The following is an 18,516-nucleotide window of genomic DNA, read 5'->3' on the forward strand; positions in this document are numbered from 1 at the left end:
GTCTGTTCCCCAGGAATGGAGAGTGAGGACCTGAAGCATATGGGGCAATGGAATCTCCACTGAGTATAGGATGGAGATGCGTGGGCTGTACTAGAACTGGGTTACTTTCAAAATGGTGTTCAGCAAGGTAGCTTCTTCTCAGAGAAGAGTGTGTGAAAACTCTACCACCAACTAAGGCAGTGCGCAGAAAGGTGCAAAAATGTCCCCAGATGTCTTCCTTTCCTGTCACAGTGGAGGCTGATAATCTCAGATGGCCACGTGCAATTAAACCTTATGAAAAGACAGGACTAGATTGGGAAGATGTGAGTGTGTGGTAAGGAAGAAGGAGGTGGATAGAATTTCCATTTTGATCTAAATGCTTTTCAGTTGCATAATGTGGTGATGGTAGTGGTGGGAGGTTGTGGTCTAAAGAGGGAATAGACTGTGAGTTCACACAAATTTGCACTTTTGCTCCAGGAATCAGTTGGAATTCTATTTCCACATTGGCTGTTCTGCAGACTGTGCCATGGAGAGTCTACCGGTAGCCAGGTCCCTCAAATGCACTGAAATTCTCCACCATTATTTTCTTTGAATTAGGAGAAGCCTTCACTTTTCCACATTCTTCCTTTGGTATGTGAACAAGAATTAAAGATACAAGCAAACCAGTGCTGAGCTCTGTTGAACTCCCAGGCCTGTGAGGTTGTTCCCTTTTTCTCTAATGAACTTTCTGTGCTTTGCCCAGGTCTCTCTGCCAGTGAGGAAAGACCTTTGCCCTTGTACTTCATGTGGAATCACACGGACACCATATTAATCTCTGGTAACCTGTATGGGGCACTGAGTTAGTGGGTCAGTTGCAGGGCAGTGACCTTACCCTGAGGATTAGATAGGATAGGACATCCGGGTCTCTGAAGGCAGGGAAATGCATGACAACAGAGTCATTCTGAGGACAGGCTGGTGGTAACTTCTGGAAGTTTCTTTCACTGAAAGATAAATAGCAAATGAGTAAAAGAGGAAACTCAGGCCACTTGGATTAGGTTTTAAATGACTAGATTGCTGGGATTGGGTCTAGAGGTTTGCTTGGGCGATCCTAGCCTGGCTGCCTCAGTGTCAGAGGACATCACAGTGTGCTGTAACAAGTGGGACGTGGCTCAGGGAGAATAATAGTACCCCTTAGAGGACCACCTTGTAGGCTAGGTAAAAGGATATGGGTAAGACTTTTCAATGATAAAATTTTGTCTCTATTCAAAATATTCGATGTGATCTTCATCACTTTATAGGTGATCAAATGCAGAGAGATTGTGATAGCATGACTTGTCCAAGGTTAATGGCCAAGTCAGGTGAGAGGATGCAGGTCTTCTGGCCGCTAGCTGGGCATTCTTCTCTGTACCCTGCCACCTCTGTAGTAAAAGGGCAAGTGCCTGTCATCTTTCACACCAAGCCAATCCAGTTGGCCGAGATAAGCCACTTCCACCAATTGCCGGGCAAATCCATTCATACCTAGAGAAAAGGCAATGGTGTTACCCAAACCAAGAGTGTTTATCATGGTGAGGGATTTGATTTGGAACCCTCATGGAGAAGAGATGGGAGCCCCAGAGGGGAGTTTAGCCTGGTGGTGGCTCCCAAATCTGAAGACCGGTCACTCTAGTGTCCTTTTGGAAAATAAATCCAAATGGGTGTTCGTCCTCTTATTCCTCTTGACAGCCACCCTTGAGAAGTGGGCACTCCAGGAGCTAACAAATCCCTGGTGAAGAAAAGGATGAAAATAAACTGAAACCCTTATGTTGCCATCCACCAGATTTTACTATGACTGTGTGCGAGTTCACCTGCCAAACCCCTTATGAATAGAGCCTTTGCCACTCTGTAGAACATCTCTTAGAAAAGCAAGTATCTATCATGCCTGGGCAAGTGACAGGAATACTCCACCATCGTGTGTGTTTGCATGCACTCACGTACCTAGGTAGGTAGTTTAAAAGATACTTTGTCCAAAATGCTATTAGGACATGTCCCAGTGCCCAACATTGTGAAATCTATTTAGAGTTAAGAATGTTCAGTTAAAATGTTCTGTACTGTTAATATTTCTCAATTTGGGTGGATCAGCGTGGCAAGGAGCAAGAGAACATGGGGGGGTGGTACCCCTACAGTGTCATAGATAAGGGTGTGTGTGTGTGTGTGTATATTTGTGATTGAGAAATCATTTGTCTTTGGCAAGTGGGGAAAGGGAAAGCATGCAAACAAAACAATGTGATTGAGAAAGAGCTCTGCGGAGAGAACTTTGTGTGATCCCTATCAGAAGGCCGCACACAGTGGATACCGTATGCTGGTCCTCATGCTGTGGGAGCCCATTGACTGTGGCGCTAAGGAGGCTCACCTGGGTCCACCACATGGTCTTGACACACTGCTGGGTTCTCATTTTGGGACTTGGAAGGGTGGGTGGCTCGGTTTTGCTACCATCTAGATGCTGCCAGCTTGAGTGTGTAATACTCCCTCTGCCCACCTGCAGTTTTATCTGTTGTCAGTACCAGCTCTCCAGCCTTTTACTATGGTCTTAACACGTCAACATTTTGATGGAGATAGAGGGCCTTGTTTTCCCTTCTGCCTGCTCCACCGCCCACAGATCCGGCTTCTGGCTGCCACGCCTGCCCTGTCCTGAGGGCCAAGGGCCCTGGGGAAGTTGCGGGGATGGCACAGAGACTGGGGCGGAGGTGGAGGCCGGATCCTGGATCCGGCAATAGCATGTATGGGCCTGACAACAGGAGTGTGGGTGGGCGGCAACTTGGAGCCTCTCCCCAGTGCTCGGCTCCCTGCTAGCGCACCCGGTTCCCTGCATCTTACCAGCTCCCATGCTGGCTCGTGACTGAGCCAGGGGTCTGGTGGGAGAGGCCCCGGGTTGGGAGTTGGGATGGGAGCACTGCTGCAGGTTGGGCCTGTGACTGGTTGTTACTGGGACCTCAGTCTTCCCAGGGGTGATAACATGGGCCCAGCCCACCTCACAGAATCACAGTGATGGCAAAATGAGAGCATGTGTATGAAGAGCTGCAGATGATTATGACCACCCTTCATTTATAGAATGATGTTATCCAGTTTCTTGAAACTCTGCTTTCTGCTGGGGCAAGACAGAGGGAAGACACTTCTAAAGCTGGGCCTTAGGGGAAAGGTGTGCATGTTGGGGTGGGTCATTGCAGTCTTAAGAACATCTGGATGCCAGAGAAAGAAGTATCTTGTGTCTAGAAGGGCATCAGTTTATTCATAGGCTTATTCAGAGCCTCCTTTGTGTCAGTCACTGTAGTGGAAGTTGGAGGTAGGAGAGAGAAAAGATACAGGTGTAGCCCTCCTGGGTCCAATGGGCTTGTTCACAGTCATCACCCGGGGAAGGCAGTGCTACACAGAGGTGAGCAGAGGCTGCGGGCCTCCTGTGAGGTCTGTGCTAGTTTGACAGGAGCATTATGTCTGTCTGAGTGTCCTGGGTGTTTCATCCTTCCTCCCTCTGGAATTGGATCTGATTTTTTTTCTTGGTCCATGTGCCAGTGGTAAAGCCCGTGGACAAGACCGGGAATGGGTGCCTCACTGGAAGCAGTCCCTGGGCAGAGGCCGTGATTTACGCTGTCTGAGGATCCAGGGATGTGTTTCCATCGGTGCCCTCCTGTTCCCTTCTGCCTGTCACCTGCCAGAGGGATGGCTGCCAAGCCCCCAGGTAGGGGATGGCCCTGTCTCTTGTCCAGCCAGAGCAGCAGCAACCTCTCTTTTCCTTTCCCTTACAGGAAGCTGCACAGTGGGATGAAGACGTACGGGTGCGAGCTCTGCGGGAAGCGGTTCCTGGATAGTTTGCGGCTGAGAATGCACTTACTGGCTCATTCAGGTAGGCAAGGTCGCTTTAGTGGCCCGTTCAGATACAGGCAACCATCTCCTGCTTGCCTTCACCCCTACTCAGAGCCTGCTGTGGCCTGCATGTCCCCACTGCCAGCTGGGGCCCTGGTCCATCTTGTTCCCTGGACCCTCCCTCCAGGCTCATGACACAGAAGATCCATCCCGATGGCAGGGCCACCTGGATGAACCCACCTTCAAGCTCTCCTGGCAACCAGTGCCCCGTGTGATCTACCTTCCAAAGTAGACTGCAGTTTCATTAGTGAAACAGTTGTGGAATTAGGTTCTCGCTGTCTAATGAATCTGACTATTGGGTTCACATTATACAGGAGCCTTTAATTAAATAGATATAGAAAGGTTGGAACACAAAGCTAGTTATAGCGTGCTGTCTTTTGCAAGTTAATTTTATACAATTCTATTGAGGTTGACTGTGTGGCTGCTGGTAATTTTGCTCATGTTTGGGCAAAGCTGCTCTGCCCCACTAGGCGTGGAACGAGGAGAAGCACCTGACATTTGGCAGGCCCGGGTGTTCTTGGTGGAGGGAAGGATCTAGCAGGTCTGATGCGGTGGCTTTGAGGCTTAGGTCACCTGACTTTAGTTGCAGAGGCCTCAACTCTTCTTTGCCAGATGCATATTCTCTTCCCTTTAATTCCCTTGCCTTCCAACCTTGGAGTCATTTTTTAGGGGAGAGGAGAGGGCTGTTGTTTCATTTGATCTTGTCTTCTCCTCACATAGGCCAAGGCCTGCCTCTCCTTTCCCCATATTGGCTCCAGAAACTGGCCCTCCAGGCAGTTTGGCATTTGTGAAATGGGCTTTGGGGTCAGGCAGACAAAGGTTCAAATCCTGTTTGTGATATGTGCTGTGTGACCTTAGCTACATTCATCTTGTAAACCTCAGTTTCTGCATCTGTCAAGTGCTGATGTTGTTAACTTATATAATTTTTTGGAGGATTAGGTGACAGAATGTATGTTGAAGGCATCTGTACTAAGCCCCTGGCATACAGTTGGCATTTAATAAATGTTAATGGTTTCTGCTTGCACCTTCCTCCCTCATCCTTGTTTCTGAACCTGTTGCCCCGTGGGGGGGCGTGTCCTCATCCGCTCATTCCCTGCCTGCCTGGCCGTTTAGTACTCTCTTTCCCCCGAGCCCATCATGTGTACAGTCGTGGAAGTGCTCTTCGGTCACTTTTTCTGCTTCAGCTCACCACTGCCTTGCTGCAGGGCCAATGTGGTTCTGCATTGTGTTGGATGTGGTCTCTCCCCCTGGCCCTCATGGACCTTCCTAAAGTGTCCTAACTCCTTCTCACTTCCCATTCTTCCCTCTTCCAGGCGCACAGATTTGTCCACAGCAGGCAGCTGGCAGCTATCTCTCTCGGCGCGTCTACTGTCCCCATGTCTTCGTGCATTCTGTGCTTCCTTCCTGTGGGCCCTCCCCACCCTGTCCCTGGCTCCACTGAATCATCCTCCTCTTGCCCGTGTGTCTCACCTTGGCCCAGAGCCCTAACTTCCAGGCATTTCTGCATCCGGATCTGCTCGGCACTCACGTACACTTTTTCTTCTGTTTTAGTGACTTACACCTTGTATCTTTGTGCTTCCCTTCAGCTTTGTATGCTACTTAAGGTTCACGGTGTGGTGGGTTTCATGAACTATCTGCCTACCAGGTTGGCTACCCTTCCTTTGCTTTCTTGGTCTTGATTTTTTCTGCTTTAACTCACCACTGCCTTACTGCAAAGTGTGGGGCGTCCTGCCCTAGAACCCTGTGTGACGTTGGGCACTTTTGGGGCAGTGTACTTCTAGCCTGTTGGTAAAGCCTCTTTGCCCTCTCAGCCCCAGTAAGCATCCTTTCTTATTACCCTTTCCTTGAGTCCAGTGCTCTAGCCAGACTTATCTTCTTGGTTTGCTTTATGGGCTTGTTGCTTTCTGAGCTCGGTGGCTTTGTTTGCCCCATTGTGACTACTTGGAATAACCCATCTCCCATCTTCCCAGATCTTCCAAGGTCCCTTCCATGATGCCATCCCCAGCTGTTCCCCACCTCCAGCCAGAAGCAGTCGTGCCTTTTCTGTGCCCATATTTCTTTATTTGAAGCTATCTTTGGGTGCAGTTTTTCTTCTGTGTTACGGTTATTTATGGACTTATCTCTCTTACTTGGGAGGCGGGGTTACATGGTGGAAGGAATTTGGACACCTACCTACTGCTGATGTGATCTGGGGCAAGAACCATAAGCTCTTACAGCCTCAGTATCCTCATCTGTAAAATGAAAATATTTAACGCTATCTCAGAGAAGCTGTGAGGCTCACCTTGAATACATACCACCATACCTAACATGTAATGGGGTCAGATCCTGTCCACGTTATGTCCAGCTCACTGCCTGGCACATTACTGGTGCCAAGAAGTATTTGTTTAGTGAATGATGCAGCCTGGGAGGCCTATGAACAGGGACACTCCTCTCTCCAGACAAGTCCCTCCTGTGGTAGCAACTGTTTATGTCCTAAGGACTCACTTGAGGAGGCAGCCAGGAGCCCCTGGCTCATATTGTATCCCTCTTCCAGGCAGTGTGACCCAGTGTGAGTTAGCCAGTGTCTCTGCTGTGAATCACACATCAGCAGCATTGGTGGGACTGGTGGGAGCTGCTGCAGAAAAGAAAGGGCTGCTTGCATACTCATGTCAGGTGGGCCCGGTGTCCCCAGTTCAGACAAGAGTGTGACTGCGCAACTGCCCTGCGGAGCTGGCGGTTCCCTAGGGAAGCTGACTTTGGTCCCACCTGAGATGCTGCTTCCAGGTCCCCTGATCTCATATGGCTGCTCCAGAGGCTTTGGGAATTGGGTCCTGTTTTCCTAGTTTTTCCTTTCCATGCCTGTCTTACTGGGCACTGAAGGCTGATTGTGTCAAATGATTTGTCCCTCTGCTAGTCACTTGCCAATGCCCTTGGAAAGGATGATTTGATGATTAGGCAGGTGCGATGAGTCATAGTAGTGCTTCAATTCACCCTTGCAGATAGCTCACGGCCTACATTCTGATATTTCTATTCTTTTTTTCTTTCTGTTATCCAGCATACTCCTCACCTCCATGCTGAGAGGTCTTGAAAATAAAATAGCACAAAGGGCTTAGTGAGGCTAGACCATTTCCTGAATTGTTTGGCCCCTGTTAAACAGGCCCTGGGGGCCTCTGGAGTGACCTGGACTTGTTGGGGAGTTGGGGTCAGAGGGCTGGGCTGGTGGCACTGGGTCTTCTTACAGATTCCAGTAGTGGTTTACATGTTCTGATGCCTGAAAACAGAACTAGGTGATGTTTTAGAAGAGACATTGAATTAGATGATGTGAGGTTTTCCTGCTGTTCTATTTTGAAGGCTCCATGAAGAAAGCTGACAGTGAGAATGGGTGCACCAGGTCTGTCGAGTAGACCCATTTTACAGAAGATGACCGAGGGTTCAAGCATCCCACAGCCTGGAAGAACAGTAGTTGCTCCAGAACCCTGGGCGGGGGAGGCAGGAGGGGCGAGCATTTTTTTTCAAAAGGGGCAGGCTGTGGAGAAGTGAGTCCAGGATCTGGGTAGGGGTTGTGGTTGCCCCCCTAAATGTTGCCACCCTTGCACTGGCATATTCCTGCTGTTTTCTTCTGCTCAGCGGAGCTGAACGGCTCTCACTTCCTGGCTAGCTCTGTGTGTTGCCCCACCCCCTCTTGGCTAGCATCGCCTGTGTTTGTTATTGTAGTTCTGGCTCCAGGCCAGGCCTGGCTGGGAGCCAGACTTGTGGGTACAGTATGTACAGTGAGTGCTGAGCCAAGTTTGTCATCATACACGATTAATTTTTTTTTTCTAATCTGGTTGGGGTGGGGTGAAGGAGGAGGCAAGAAAAGAGTTTCTCCGATGCTCGAGAATAGGCCGCATTGAATTCCGCAGAGATGTCATTTCTGAAAGGGAGACAGAGCTCCGGCTTGTTCTTCCTTCGCAGTTTTTCCTCCTTTCTCTCCCCGTCGTCCTCCTCTCCTCTTCATTTCCCTATCATGCGAAATCAGCCTGTAGGAGATCGACAATGCAGGTCTTATTTTCAATGACTAGAATACTAAGTTTACACTCCTAAATCAGTTTTCATTGTGTTGAAATTGACAATTTGTTTAATTAGAAGTTTGCCCTGTAGGAGGCCCTTCTGAGAGACAGTGCCTTCCCTTTTTCTCTCTCCCTTACTTTGTTTTAAGCGTTTTTTAAAAGACCCTAAATGGTAGTAGTGAATTTCAGTTTAATTGAAGTTTTAATTTCAATTTCAATGTGTGAATTAATCAAGTGTTTATGAGCTATACCTGATGATCACAATAAGTTTAAACCAACTATCAATAACCGAACTCATTAACTAATGAGGTGATCTGGCCAGACCCTGCATTCTCAGAGGTGGTTTTGGGGGTCAGAAGGGTTTGCGTGTTGGGGAAAGAGGCTTGGGGTGGGGAGATGGCCTCCAAGGCTTTGCAAAGCTGGCCCTGATGGAGGGTGAAGCTTGGGTGTAGGACTGTGGCCCTTCCCCTTCCTGTGTCCCAGGAAGACTCTGAAACCTCCCTCCTCACCCTCTGCTACCTTACCCCTTTTGGGGATCTGGCCTTGAAGCATCTGTTGATCCACTGTCTCTTCGCCACTCCTTGTCGTAACACGAGAAGTGATTCCTAGCTCTGAGATGTCCATGCAGAGACCACAGACACATGCAGTGACTCAAGTTGGTTCTGAGATGGGCCAGTGTAAGGTTTCCCATTAGGTAGATTTCCCACAGCTTGGCTTAACGTCCTGGTGGCTTGTAAGTGAGCATGCCTAGAACTGCTTGTCCCTATTTTTGACTCGGCTGCATACGATTAGGGTTTGAGTATTCATGTGGCCTGCTCCTATTCTGGAGTGTCATTCATTTTTGGAGCCAGAGGATGTTTAATAAGCACGAATTGTGGGTCAGGCTCTGTGCACTTAACAGTGAAGACTGCTACAACATCCCTGCCCTCAAGGAGCTTAAGTCTAGAGTGGGAGATGAGTATGACTATACAATCATCATACAAGATGGTAATGTGTGCAAAGTCCTAAGAAATCTAGGAGAAATTCGGAGTAGGAGAGTGTTTTGTGCCAGAGGGTAACAGAACAGCATTTTGAAAGGACTCGGTGAGGGGAAGCCCAAGCCACCTATGAAGGTCGGTGGTGTAACCTGCGAGTGTAGGCTGGGCCTGCGGGGAGAGAGCAGAGTGCAGGGTTTAGAAGAGATGGATGAGATACATCTGTGGAAGGAATAGCAAAATGATCTGCATTCTCCTTGAAGCACTGGAGAGCCACTAAAGGATTGAGTAAGAGGGTGACATATTTTTGTGTCTGGAATAGAAGGGACTGTTGGGCTTTTTTATGTAGACTAGGCTAGAATATAGGGTGAATAAAGCCGTTTGGAGAACATGAAGACTGGTCGTCTATGTTGGGGTGTGGCTGGAGTGTTGAGAGGCCTGTGCCTTCTGTGCTGGTTAGGGCCATGTGGCCCCATTCTGCCAGGTGGGAGGCCCCATCCTTCCACTCCTTTCTTACCCTTGTCAGGCACTGTAGGCCCTGGCTATTGAGAAGCTTCCCTGAGACGAGGCTCTTCCCCAGAGTCAGAGCCATGGGCAGAGAACGAGGGCTTTCGTTGATAGATTTTCTGATTTCAGCAGCAGCATGGAGTGGCTGGGGCTTATCACCTGGGACCTGGGTCATCCTCCTGGCAGGGAAAAGGGCTGGAGGAGTCCTTCAGATTGGATCTCTTAGGCTTTCCTCTGTCGAGGTTAGATGGAAGAAAAAAAGCATTACAAGATGGCAAAGATCTGTGGCTTGTCCTTGTTCTGTTTTATTTATTTATTCTTTTTTTGGAGCACTGAGCTGTGGGTTTCAGTTTCTGCTTCTCAAAGACAGAGAAGATGGGGGAAAAGAGGTAGCTGGAAAATTCCCTGTGACTGGGAGGAGACGGTGCGAGGTGGTCCCCATGCTGATGATTGGAGAGGTGCCTTTGAGTCCAAAGATGGCTTCCCCTCGCCTTGTCTCTCCTCCCATTCACCTCTCTCCTCCCGGATTAGGTATCTGCTCAGAGCAAGAGACTTGGGGCTGCCCAGGCTTGTGAGAGCCCATGGCCAATCCATGCACCGTCTGCCCACTCTCCAGTCAATACCAGCTTTCCCTTCTGGTTAGCTTCCTACCATCAGGGCAAACCCGGGAGATGACCAGGAAGAAACTTTGTTCATGTTCCTCGACTCCCTCCACATTCCTTATGTCGGGGCGCCTTTGGTTTTTGGGTCAAGGAAGTGGAGAAGATCAGATGGGGGTGGCTCAGAGGCCGGGCTGCCCTCCCTTCGGTCCGCATGGGTGATGCGGACGCAGAGAGAGCAAAGGGTGAAGGGAGCCACTTTCCCCCAGCTCGCTCTTGAACACACTTCTCTTTCTCTCTCCCTCCCTACTCTGAATTTGGCTTGCTTCCCGAACTTTTTCCCAGAGTGGTGTCGTCACTGGCCTGCCGGCAGGTCTGGATGTTCTGCCAGCATTCCAGAGAGTTTATGATCGCTTGCAGATGCGCCTCCAAGAACACACTGTACCCAAAGCAGAAATTAATGCAGGCTTGACTACCGTCCAAGCCCGTACACGGGAGAGAGGAAAAAGAAAACAAAAACTGTTTAATGCTGTTTATAAATTATACACTGGCTGATGAAAAATACATTTCTTTCCTCTCCTCTTTTACTCTCCCCCCCACCCGTCCTCAGTCCCCCCCACCCCCACCGCCACCCCCACCCCTTCTCGCTTTCTGCCTCAAGAGCCTAAACTGAGACCAGAAGAATATGGTTTTGCTTTTTAGCTCCTGTTTTGGCTGGGATCCGAAACCCTGCTGCTGATTCACAGCCAGAGTATTTTTCCCCTTTACCTGATGAAATATACTGATTTTCCAGCCCAGATGGGGTGTTTTTGGTTTTGTTGTGTGGGTTGTTTTTGTTTTTTTGGTTTTTGGTTTTTGGCCAGGGATTTTGTTTACAGCAAGTATCAGGTTCCATGATGGTGCTGGGTGCGATGCTGGCCCCAGGGCAGATAAATCCCCCACGTAACTGCCACCTTAGTGCTGCGGTTATGCGTGCCTGGGTCCCCTGGCCCTAGTCAAGCCAGCTGAACTGAGAAAGTTGGGAAAGTTCATTGCAGGTCATGGTTTTAAACAGTGTTTTCACCAGTTCTCTCCCACCCCTTCACCTACAGCCCCTGTGTGAAGAGGGGGTTCACATGTCCCTGCCCCCAAATGCGCATGTCTCTGTCTCCATATGGTGCCTTAGCAGGGGTTGGGGAAGCTCGTTCCATCTACCCCTCTGGATCCCAGCCTCTCCTCCCACCCCGCAAATCCCCCATCCCAATTTATTCTATAAATTCGTTTCCACATTATGTCTATCCATTTATATGGCTTTTGTGTTTTTTAATACTGCTAATGTTTATCATTTGCCCAACAGGCTCGACAGATTTTGCTTCCTGTAGAGCATCGAGGCTTTAGAGCCCCCTCGTTGCTAAGTAGCAGTCTCCCTGTACTGTAATGGGCTGATTTTGTATTCTGTTCAGCGCTGTATCTTATTTTTGTATGCAAGACAAAGTGTTTTGATGGAGGACGATTGCGGCAGTGTCTGGAGGCTGTTTGGAGTTTTATGGGCTGTACAGTACACTGTGTGCTCTCTGAACAGAACACAGGCTGTTGAATTTTGGATTGGATTTGTCATTTTTCCCCCCTCAGAGAGGAGCCTGTCAGATAGAACATTACTTTGAGGGTGGAGGGAAGAAAGTGGAAATTATGTAATAACCTTCTTCCTTCTCCCTCTCTCGATGATTTTTCTATCTCAGCATAGGGTGGTTTCTTCCACACATACCCTCTCTCATGCCACCACATGATTTTGCACAGCTAGAGGATGACGGTCTTATTAGGAAATGAATGGTGCCCTAGAGGGATGGATGCTGGGACATCTGTCTGTCTGCCATTTATTCTCCTAGTCTCCCTTTCCTCTCCTTTGCTCCTGCCATCCTTCCTACGTTCTGGGTTGCCTTGCTGGTCCTTGTTATTGTCTGAGGATGAATAGATACGGGGTTATTGGGGAGGGATATTTACATGGGATCAACCTGATAATGGCAATGCCATTTCTGATTTCCAGGGCCTTTTTGTCTTCCCTTGGCTTCGCAGACACACACCCTGCTGGAAGAGTTCTTAGGAGGCCTGGCCATGCTTTCTTTTGCCCTCGGCCCCATTCCCCAGCCTTCTAAGCAGGCTGGGCCTGGGTCTCTGTATCCGGGGCTGTGCCCGAGGGGCCCCACCCTGCTTTAGGCATCCATCACGCTACTGTGGCCCTTACTTTCAGTGCTCTCGTCCAGGTCTCTGTGGTGGCAGGTATTTATTTTTCAGCTCTTCTCTTGTCCTTCTATTTCTCCCCAATCTGCTTTCATCTCACTTCATCTCTTTGTCCCTGTCCTTTGTGTCTGTGTCAGCCTCGGCCTTTTCTTGACACTCCTGTGTATTTTCTGTCTTCCTTCTTATGTCTTCATCTGTCTTTGTCTCCATTTGTCTTGGTTGGTCTTTTCTCTGTCTCTCTCTTTCTCTGTCTTTTTCTCTGTCTCTGTCTCTCCCTGCCTCCCTGTCTCCCTGTCCTAACCCACCACCTCAAAGGTTTTTTTAGCTTGGAAGTTGGGCAGTGGTTGGAATGGAAAACAAAATGTCACTCTGGCCCAGAGGTCTCCCCAAAGGGGAGGACTCTTGAGCCAGTGTCCCTAGAATGCTCCCAGCACCTAGAATCTCATGTGCTCTTGTCCCTTGCCTCTCAGGGGCCACAGTGAGGCTTCTCTGGCTTGGCCCCTGCTTTTCCTAGGTTCCTGGATGTTCCCCCCAAATCCCAGTTGTGTTGAGAATGGGCAAGTAGTTTAGCAGGGTTAGGCTTTACAAGGCCCTTATTGGACTTTGCTGGTACTGTGCTCTCCTGGGCCTGTACTGTGCACCTGAGTGCAGGACTCAGCAGCCGCCCTCATATACTCATGCCCTAGCAAAGTGCCTGGTACATAGGAGTGTTGTGCGCTGATAGTATTTGTCAAATAAATGAATATCCTGTTATAAAAGTGTTTGTACTACTAGGGCAGATCTGGGTTTGCTGGGGCCTGAAGCGTACTCAGTTTTGGGTGCTGTCTCTCAGAAAAGGATTATAAATACCAGGTGTTAGAGCCCCTCCCAGGAAAGAGGTCAGTGCCAGGGAGAGGCCTGAAGCTTCAGCTTTACTGGCTTCCGGGAGAACAGGCCTCGGTGAACCACTTGAGAGGTTACTGTTGAGGGGTCTCACTTGGAACTGCTTAGTGGGGTGGCTCAGGGCTGAGGATAGGAGGGTGACATCTGCCCAGCCCAGCTCTGGGGACCTTCAGAGCCTGGGACAGCTGTGCTCACAGGCCTCAGGTTTATGTTCCATAGAGGTCAAGCCAAATCCTCCTGCCTTTGGTAAATGGCTGCAGGTGGCAGTGGGCCTGGAAACCTCATGGTATTTCACATGCTCTTCTCAGTGAGGCTGCTTGGTAGGGATGGACCCTGAGTTCCAGCTCACCCAGAGCCGCCAGGTAGGCAGCCACTCTTGGTGGCATCCTGTGGCTTCCACACTAAGCCTCGGTGACTGTCAGTGAAATGGCATGGCGTCCACTCCTCTCCCAGGTGTTCAACTGCCTAGGTCTGTGGCTGTGGCTCTCCTGCCTTCTTGGGGCAGTAGAACTGCAAGTATGGTGGGGCAGAGGACTGGTCTGCGTGTGTGTGTGTGTGTGTGTGTGTGTGTGTGTGTGTATGTGTGTAACCATGAGGGAGAGGGGGCCTGGAGGTGATGGAAGGTGTTTGCAGACATCTGGGCGTCTGTTCTGTGGAGCTTGCAGACTCATCCATTAAGTGAGGTTGGTGAAGATTGCAGGATTGGTCAGTCCTTTGGGTAGAGGGACTCCCTTGTTGGAGGGTATGGAGAAGCTGCAGTGTCTCCTAGAAATCAGGGACACAGTCCTAATCAGAACACCATGTGTGCATATGTGTGTTTGTGTGTGCAAGCATGGGAAAAAAAGAGATTGAGAAGAAGCATTTACATGAAATACTCAAATTTGTTCCTTTGCTGTAATGGGCCCGCACAGACCATTACCTTGAAGATTTAAAAACTAAATGAGCTCATCATATTGAGTGACTTCCACCGACATTCATGCTTGATTGCAAAGCCTGCTTTACCTCTGAATTTCAACTTCATTGTTTGTTATTAATTCTTAGATGGTGGTGATGTGTTTCTACCTTTTGGATTCAGCCATGAAAATGTTGATTTTGTGTGATGGATGTGGACATTTCTCAACAAGACCCCACCGAAGAACCTTTTCATTTTAAAAATAGCCCCATGACCTTTAGGGCTCAGACTGGAGTTTCCGAGGAATCCAGCGGGCTGAGGCAAGGCTTGGGTTGACTTTGCAGGGGGCAGAAGTTTGCATTTTTTTTAGTCTAATAATTTGAGTTTCATATGAATGATTCTGTGCTCCGTGCAATACTATGCATTTTCATAACTGTCTCTTTCACTTTGGGTAAAGGAAGGGAGGGAAAAAATAACAGCAGCAGCATTCTGTGGGCAAAGGAAGAAAACAAGAGAATGGGGCAGAGAACAGGCTAAATTTAAAATTGTAATTGGCTGACTTCCACTGGCTTGCGGGTGTTTTAATGACTCATAATAACTTCATTTAAAACCAGCTGAGCAGAAAATAGATTGGAGAGGAGCCTCGGGCCATTATGGATTTGTGGTTTTTTTTTTTTTTTTTTTTTTTTTTTTTTTTGACAAGCTTGGTTTTCAGCAGCCAGGAAGGCTCTCAGAGAGGGCTTGGCTGTGTTTTCTCTCTCTCTCTCTCTGAGGGTTGGTGGTCTGCCCAGGAGAGATTGTATAGAAACCAGGGTGAGTTGTTTTTTTTTTTAAACTCTCCCTCCACCCCTCGCTTTTTTTTTAACTGATTAAAAATAGATGCCTTGAAGTATTATTTTAGCATCAGTAGGATTTTTTCACCTTTGATGTGGTAAATGGAACATAAATAAAATTGTTTTTGAAATTACTGAATTAATTAGGTAGTAAAGCAACTACAATGCATAAATGTCCTTGGCTGTCTGGTTTTTCTCCCTAACCCTGATCTATATTTGTAGGGCGTTCCCTTTTCTCAACAGCCCCCTCCTGCTCTCCCAGCAACCCCTCCTTCCTCTGAGCCTGCACCTTCCCTTTGAATGGCAAGATTCTTTTATCATCCCGGCAACAGCTAAATGATTTTTTAAAATCCGTAGGATTTTGACAGTATTGGTTTTATCTGGTTATCTGGTCAGCTCCAGGAGTTTTGGGACTTGCCAGAAAAGGCTCTAACCTGCCTCTAGTTGTTTTAAATAGGTCCTGCCTGTTTCCCATGCTAGGACTGGTGCCCGACCGGCGAGCGTTCCTTTTTCTCTTCTCTTTTGAAAAGTCAGCCGACTCAGCCCTAGGATACGTCTGTCTGGGCAGGACAAGAGGCCGCCCTCCATCTGATCGCTCTTAGCCATTTATCTATCCCCTCTTATGGCACCTGTCACCTTCTTTGTTACATAGCTATTTATTTGCTTGGCCTTTTTTGCCTACTAGACTGTAAGCTTCTTGAGAACATGTGATTTATTTGTGTCCCCTATACTACCTCGCTTAGTAACCTGAATGGTGGTTATAACTCAGTCATTTGAAAAATAACCTAATGGGTGAGTGAGCAGGCATGCGGATGGGCACATGGTAAGGAACAGACCTGAGATGCTGCCTGCTTCCCTCCAGCCCCAGGAGTCAGCAATCTGGATGAGAAGACAACGATGGAAGGCGGGGACCTTGTCAGTAGTGTGCTCTGTTGCATCCTCACAGCCGGACACATAGCAGGCCCTCAGGAAATATCTGCTGAAGAAGTGAAGGGCTCAGGATGCATGGGTTGGCTGCAGGAAGGAGAGAAAGACATTGACTGAAACTTGCTGTGTTCCAGACACAGTGCTGTGTGTTCTGCATATCTGAACTCAATCTTTCTTCAACTTCGGAAGACAGATATGCCGATTCCGTTTTGCAGATGAGGACAGTAAAGAGTTAACTCGCCTAAGATCATAAAGCTAGAAAGTAGCAGAGCTGGACTTCAATCACCCTCTCTTTCTCTCTCCTTCCACCCTGTGTCTTGCTTTTCTATTATAGTATAGCATGCTGCTATACCTAGCCCTGGCCTCATGCTGTTTGAGTGCCTAAATGCCTGCTTCTGTGTTTGTAGAGCTAACCAATCTCAAACTGGGGAGCTGAGACCAGGAAGGCCCTGTGCCCAAGGGTCCTGGGGGTGGGGAGGGTGGCATAGTAATTGGCTGCTGCCTGAGTGCCTTGCACCTGTGCCACCAGGAGCAGGTGTGGCTTATTAGCCTCTTCCTGCTCTGCCAGAGGAGCATGTGTTCAGTGGTTGTGAGTTGTGGCTATGACTTCTCCGCAGTGCCTTGTAGGGTTGGGGATAGGAGGGTTCTGGGAGCCTTGCAGGAGGGTCTGTGGGTTAGTGTGTGGCCCTCCCACCCAGGGAGAGCTTGACTGTGTCATGCCCCCCACTCCTCCTTTCCACTATCCTGCTGAGTAGGCGGGGTAGGAGGAGAGAGCTGCGTGTGGTCCCTCCTGCATGGCGACGCAATTGGGTGCTCTGCTTCTGGTAGATGCACCCTGTGATGCTGGGGTGGGGTGAAAGGGGCAGCCGACCTGTGCTGCAGCCCAGAAATGGGAGAGCTGTGACCACTTGGGCTATTACTAGCGCCTTAGACTTCAAGCATCTTGGAGTATGATGCGTCAGGAAGGTTGTGGCCTCCCTGACCTTTCAGATTATGTCCAGTGAAGCTGGACCACTTGACATGAGGCTGGTTGTGTCCGTTCTCTGACAGCCTCCTCTTCCCCAGGCACACGCTAGGGATGCTGGAGCTTTCTCTGGGGAGCGAAACATCAGCCAAATGGGAACCAGATGGTGAAGGTTGAGCAGCAGAGAAACCTCGATGACTACTCTGGGTCACACGTGTGGCCCTCTTTTGCGGGAAATCGTTTGTGAAGTCATTCATCAGTTAGCAATTGAACCTAGGACCAGTGGTGTGCAAAGCTTGGCAGGGCGGACAGAGGGGTTGAAGCCAGTGTCCTTGTCTGCAAGAAGCTGGTGGTCTGGCTGAGAGGGTGACATGAGCCCCCTGGCAAGAGAAGGCGTTGAGCAAGGCTGGGTGTGCTCATTGTGACCGCAAGAGGAAAGACTGAGTGCTGCAGGCGTTTAGAGTGGGGAGAAGCTCCTAAGAACCAAGGGGATGAGGAAAGCTTCGGGAAGGAGGTTCGTGGGATTTTGATGAGGTCTTTGCTGCTGGAGTATCCAGAAGGAGTGCTGTGGTGGGAGTGGGCCTACCTTTCTGGACAAGAGGAAGCAAGAACTTCTGTGAGCTAGAACCATCCAGGCAGGCCTCTCTTTCCTCCTCATCCTCCTCCGCCCACAGCCACCTGGCAGAGACTTAGAGCCCAGTTTCTTGCACTTTGGAGTCCTCCAATCCCTGTGATGGCTGTGGACCTCCTTGGCCTGGAGGTTGAGAAACACCGCATTAAAGATGAAGAGCTGCCATTTCAGGGGGCCCCTCCAAGTTGAGGCATCCACAAAATAAACACATGTGAAAGCAAGGCTTAAAATTGGGTGCAGACCCAGAAGACTGTAAATTTCTCATATAGGACTTGATGGACTAAAAAATATGCTACGAGTACCTAGAACCCCACAAAGCCTAGGTTGAGAAGACAGGTCAGAGGGCTGCCTCTGAGTGAGGCTGAGGACGGACTTGGCCACCCTGGAGGGCCAATGGAGGAAGCGTCCGAGGACTGTCTCGGGACGTGCCCCAGCCCACCTCCTCGGACCACGTGGGTGAAGCCCCTGTGTATGCCTTTAGTGAAGACTGAGCTTGTTCACCGCATAGCTGGAAGTCAGTGGGAGAGAGGGGCGGATGCCTCTGTAGTCAGGGGCTCCTTTTGTTGGCTCTCTCCAGGATTCAACCTGACAAAGACATCTCTTCCAGACTTTTCCCCAGTAGTTAACGCACTCCCTCCTCCTTCCCCCAAACCAGTCCCGTTTTGATTGGAATTCTTTCACTTGCCTGGGAAAAGGGGGGGAAAAAAAAGCAAATTCTAAACTTTTCATTAGGTAGTTGGGATAAAAAGTCTTCTGGGGTAGTTGGATTAAACCTCAGCAGCTCTCTCGCTGACTATTATAAGCTAATTGAGCACAGGGAGCTCATCGGCGGCTGCAGTTTTGTTGGAGTAATTATGAAAGACCACAGTCATTTTCAGTAACAAGGTAACTCCGGGTAAAGACAGAACTCTCTGAAACTTTGGATTTGCTGGAGTCTTCCTTCCTCAGTTGCCTTTGCTGATATGAGCCCGGGATAAAGGCCCAGAGACCAGATATTTTGGGAGGCTACTATCTTGCCTGAATATCCCAGATCTCCCATTGCCTTCATTGGGGCCTAATGGACATAATCCAGCACATCTGAGAGAGCACTGCTGGGGGGCCAGTTTTGCATTAATTGAGATTTGGGGTCTGGAGTCAGACGCTCTGGAGTATAGACTCGAGAAGGACAGGTGCAGCCTTTGAAGCTGACCCGGGAGCAAAGAGAGTC

At 49.2% G+C, this 18,516-nt stretch overlaps 1 protein-coding gene across 5 annotated transcripts in view; it reads left to right on the plus strand.

Annotated features, from left to right (window-relative positions):
• The window catches only part of ZBTB16 (zinc finger and BTB domain containing 16), a 196,431-nt gene that overhangs the window by 98,646 nt on the left and 79,269 nt on the right, over nucleotides 1-18,516 (plus strand). For all 5 annotated transcript variants that reach the window (XM_024255818.3, XM_024255816.3, XM_024255819.3 and 2 more), the window contains exon 3: nucleotides 3,738-3,835. In XM_024255818.3, the coding sequence (XP_024111586.1) occupies nucleotides 3,738-3,835 (98 nt within the window). The remainder of the gene's footprint in view (nucleotides 1-3,737; nucleotides 3,836-18,516) is intronic.

This window comes from Pongo abelii, chromosome 9 (genome assembly GCF_028885655.2).
Source record: "Pongo abelii isolate AG06213 chromosome 9, NHGRI_mPonAbe1-v2.0_pri, whole genome shotgun sequence".
Taxonomy (NCBI): domain Eukaryota; kingdom Metazoa; phylum Chordata; class Mammalia; order Primates; family Hominidae; genus Pongo; species Pongo abelii.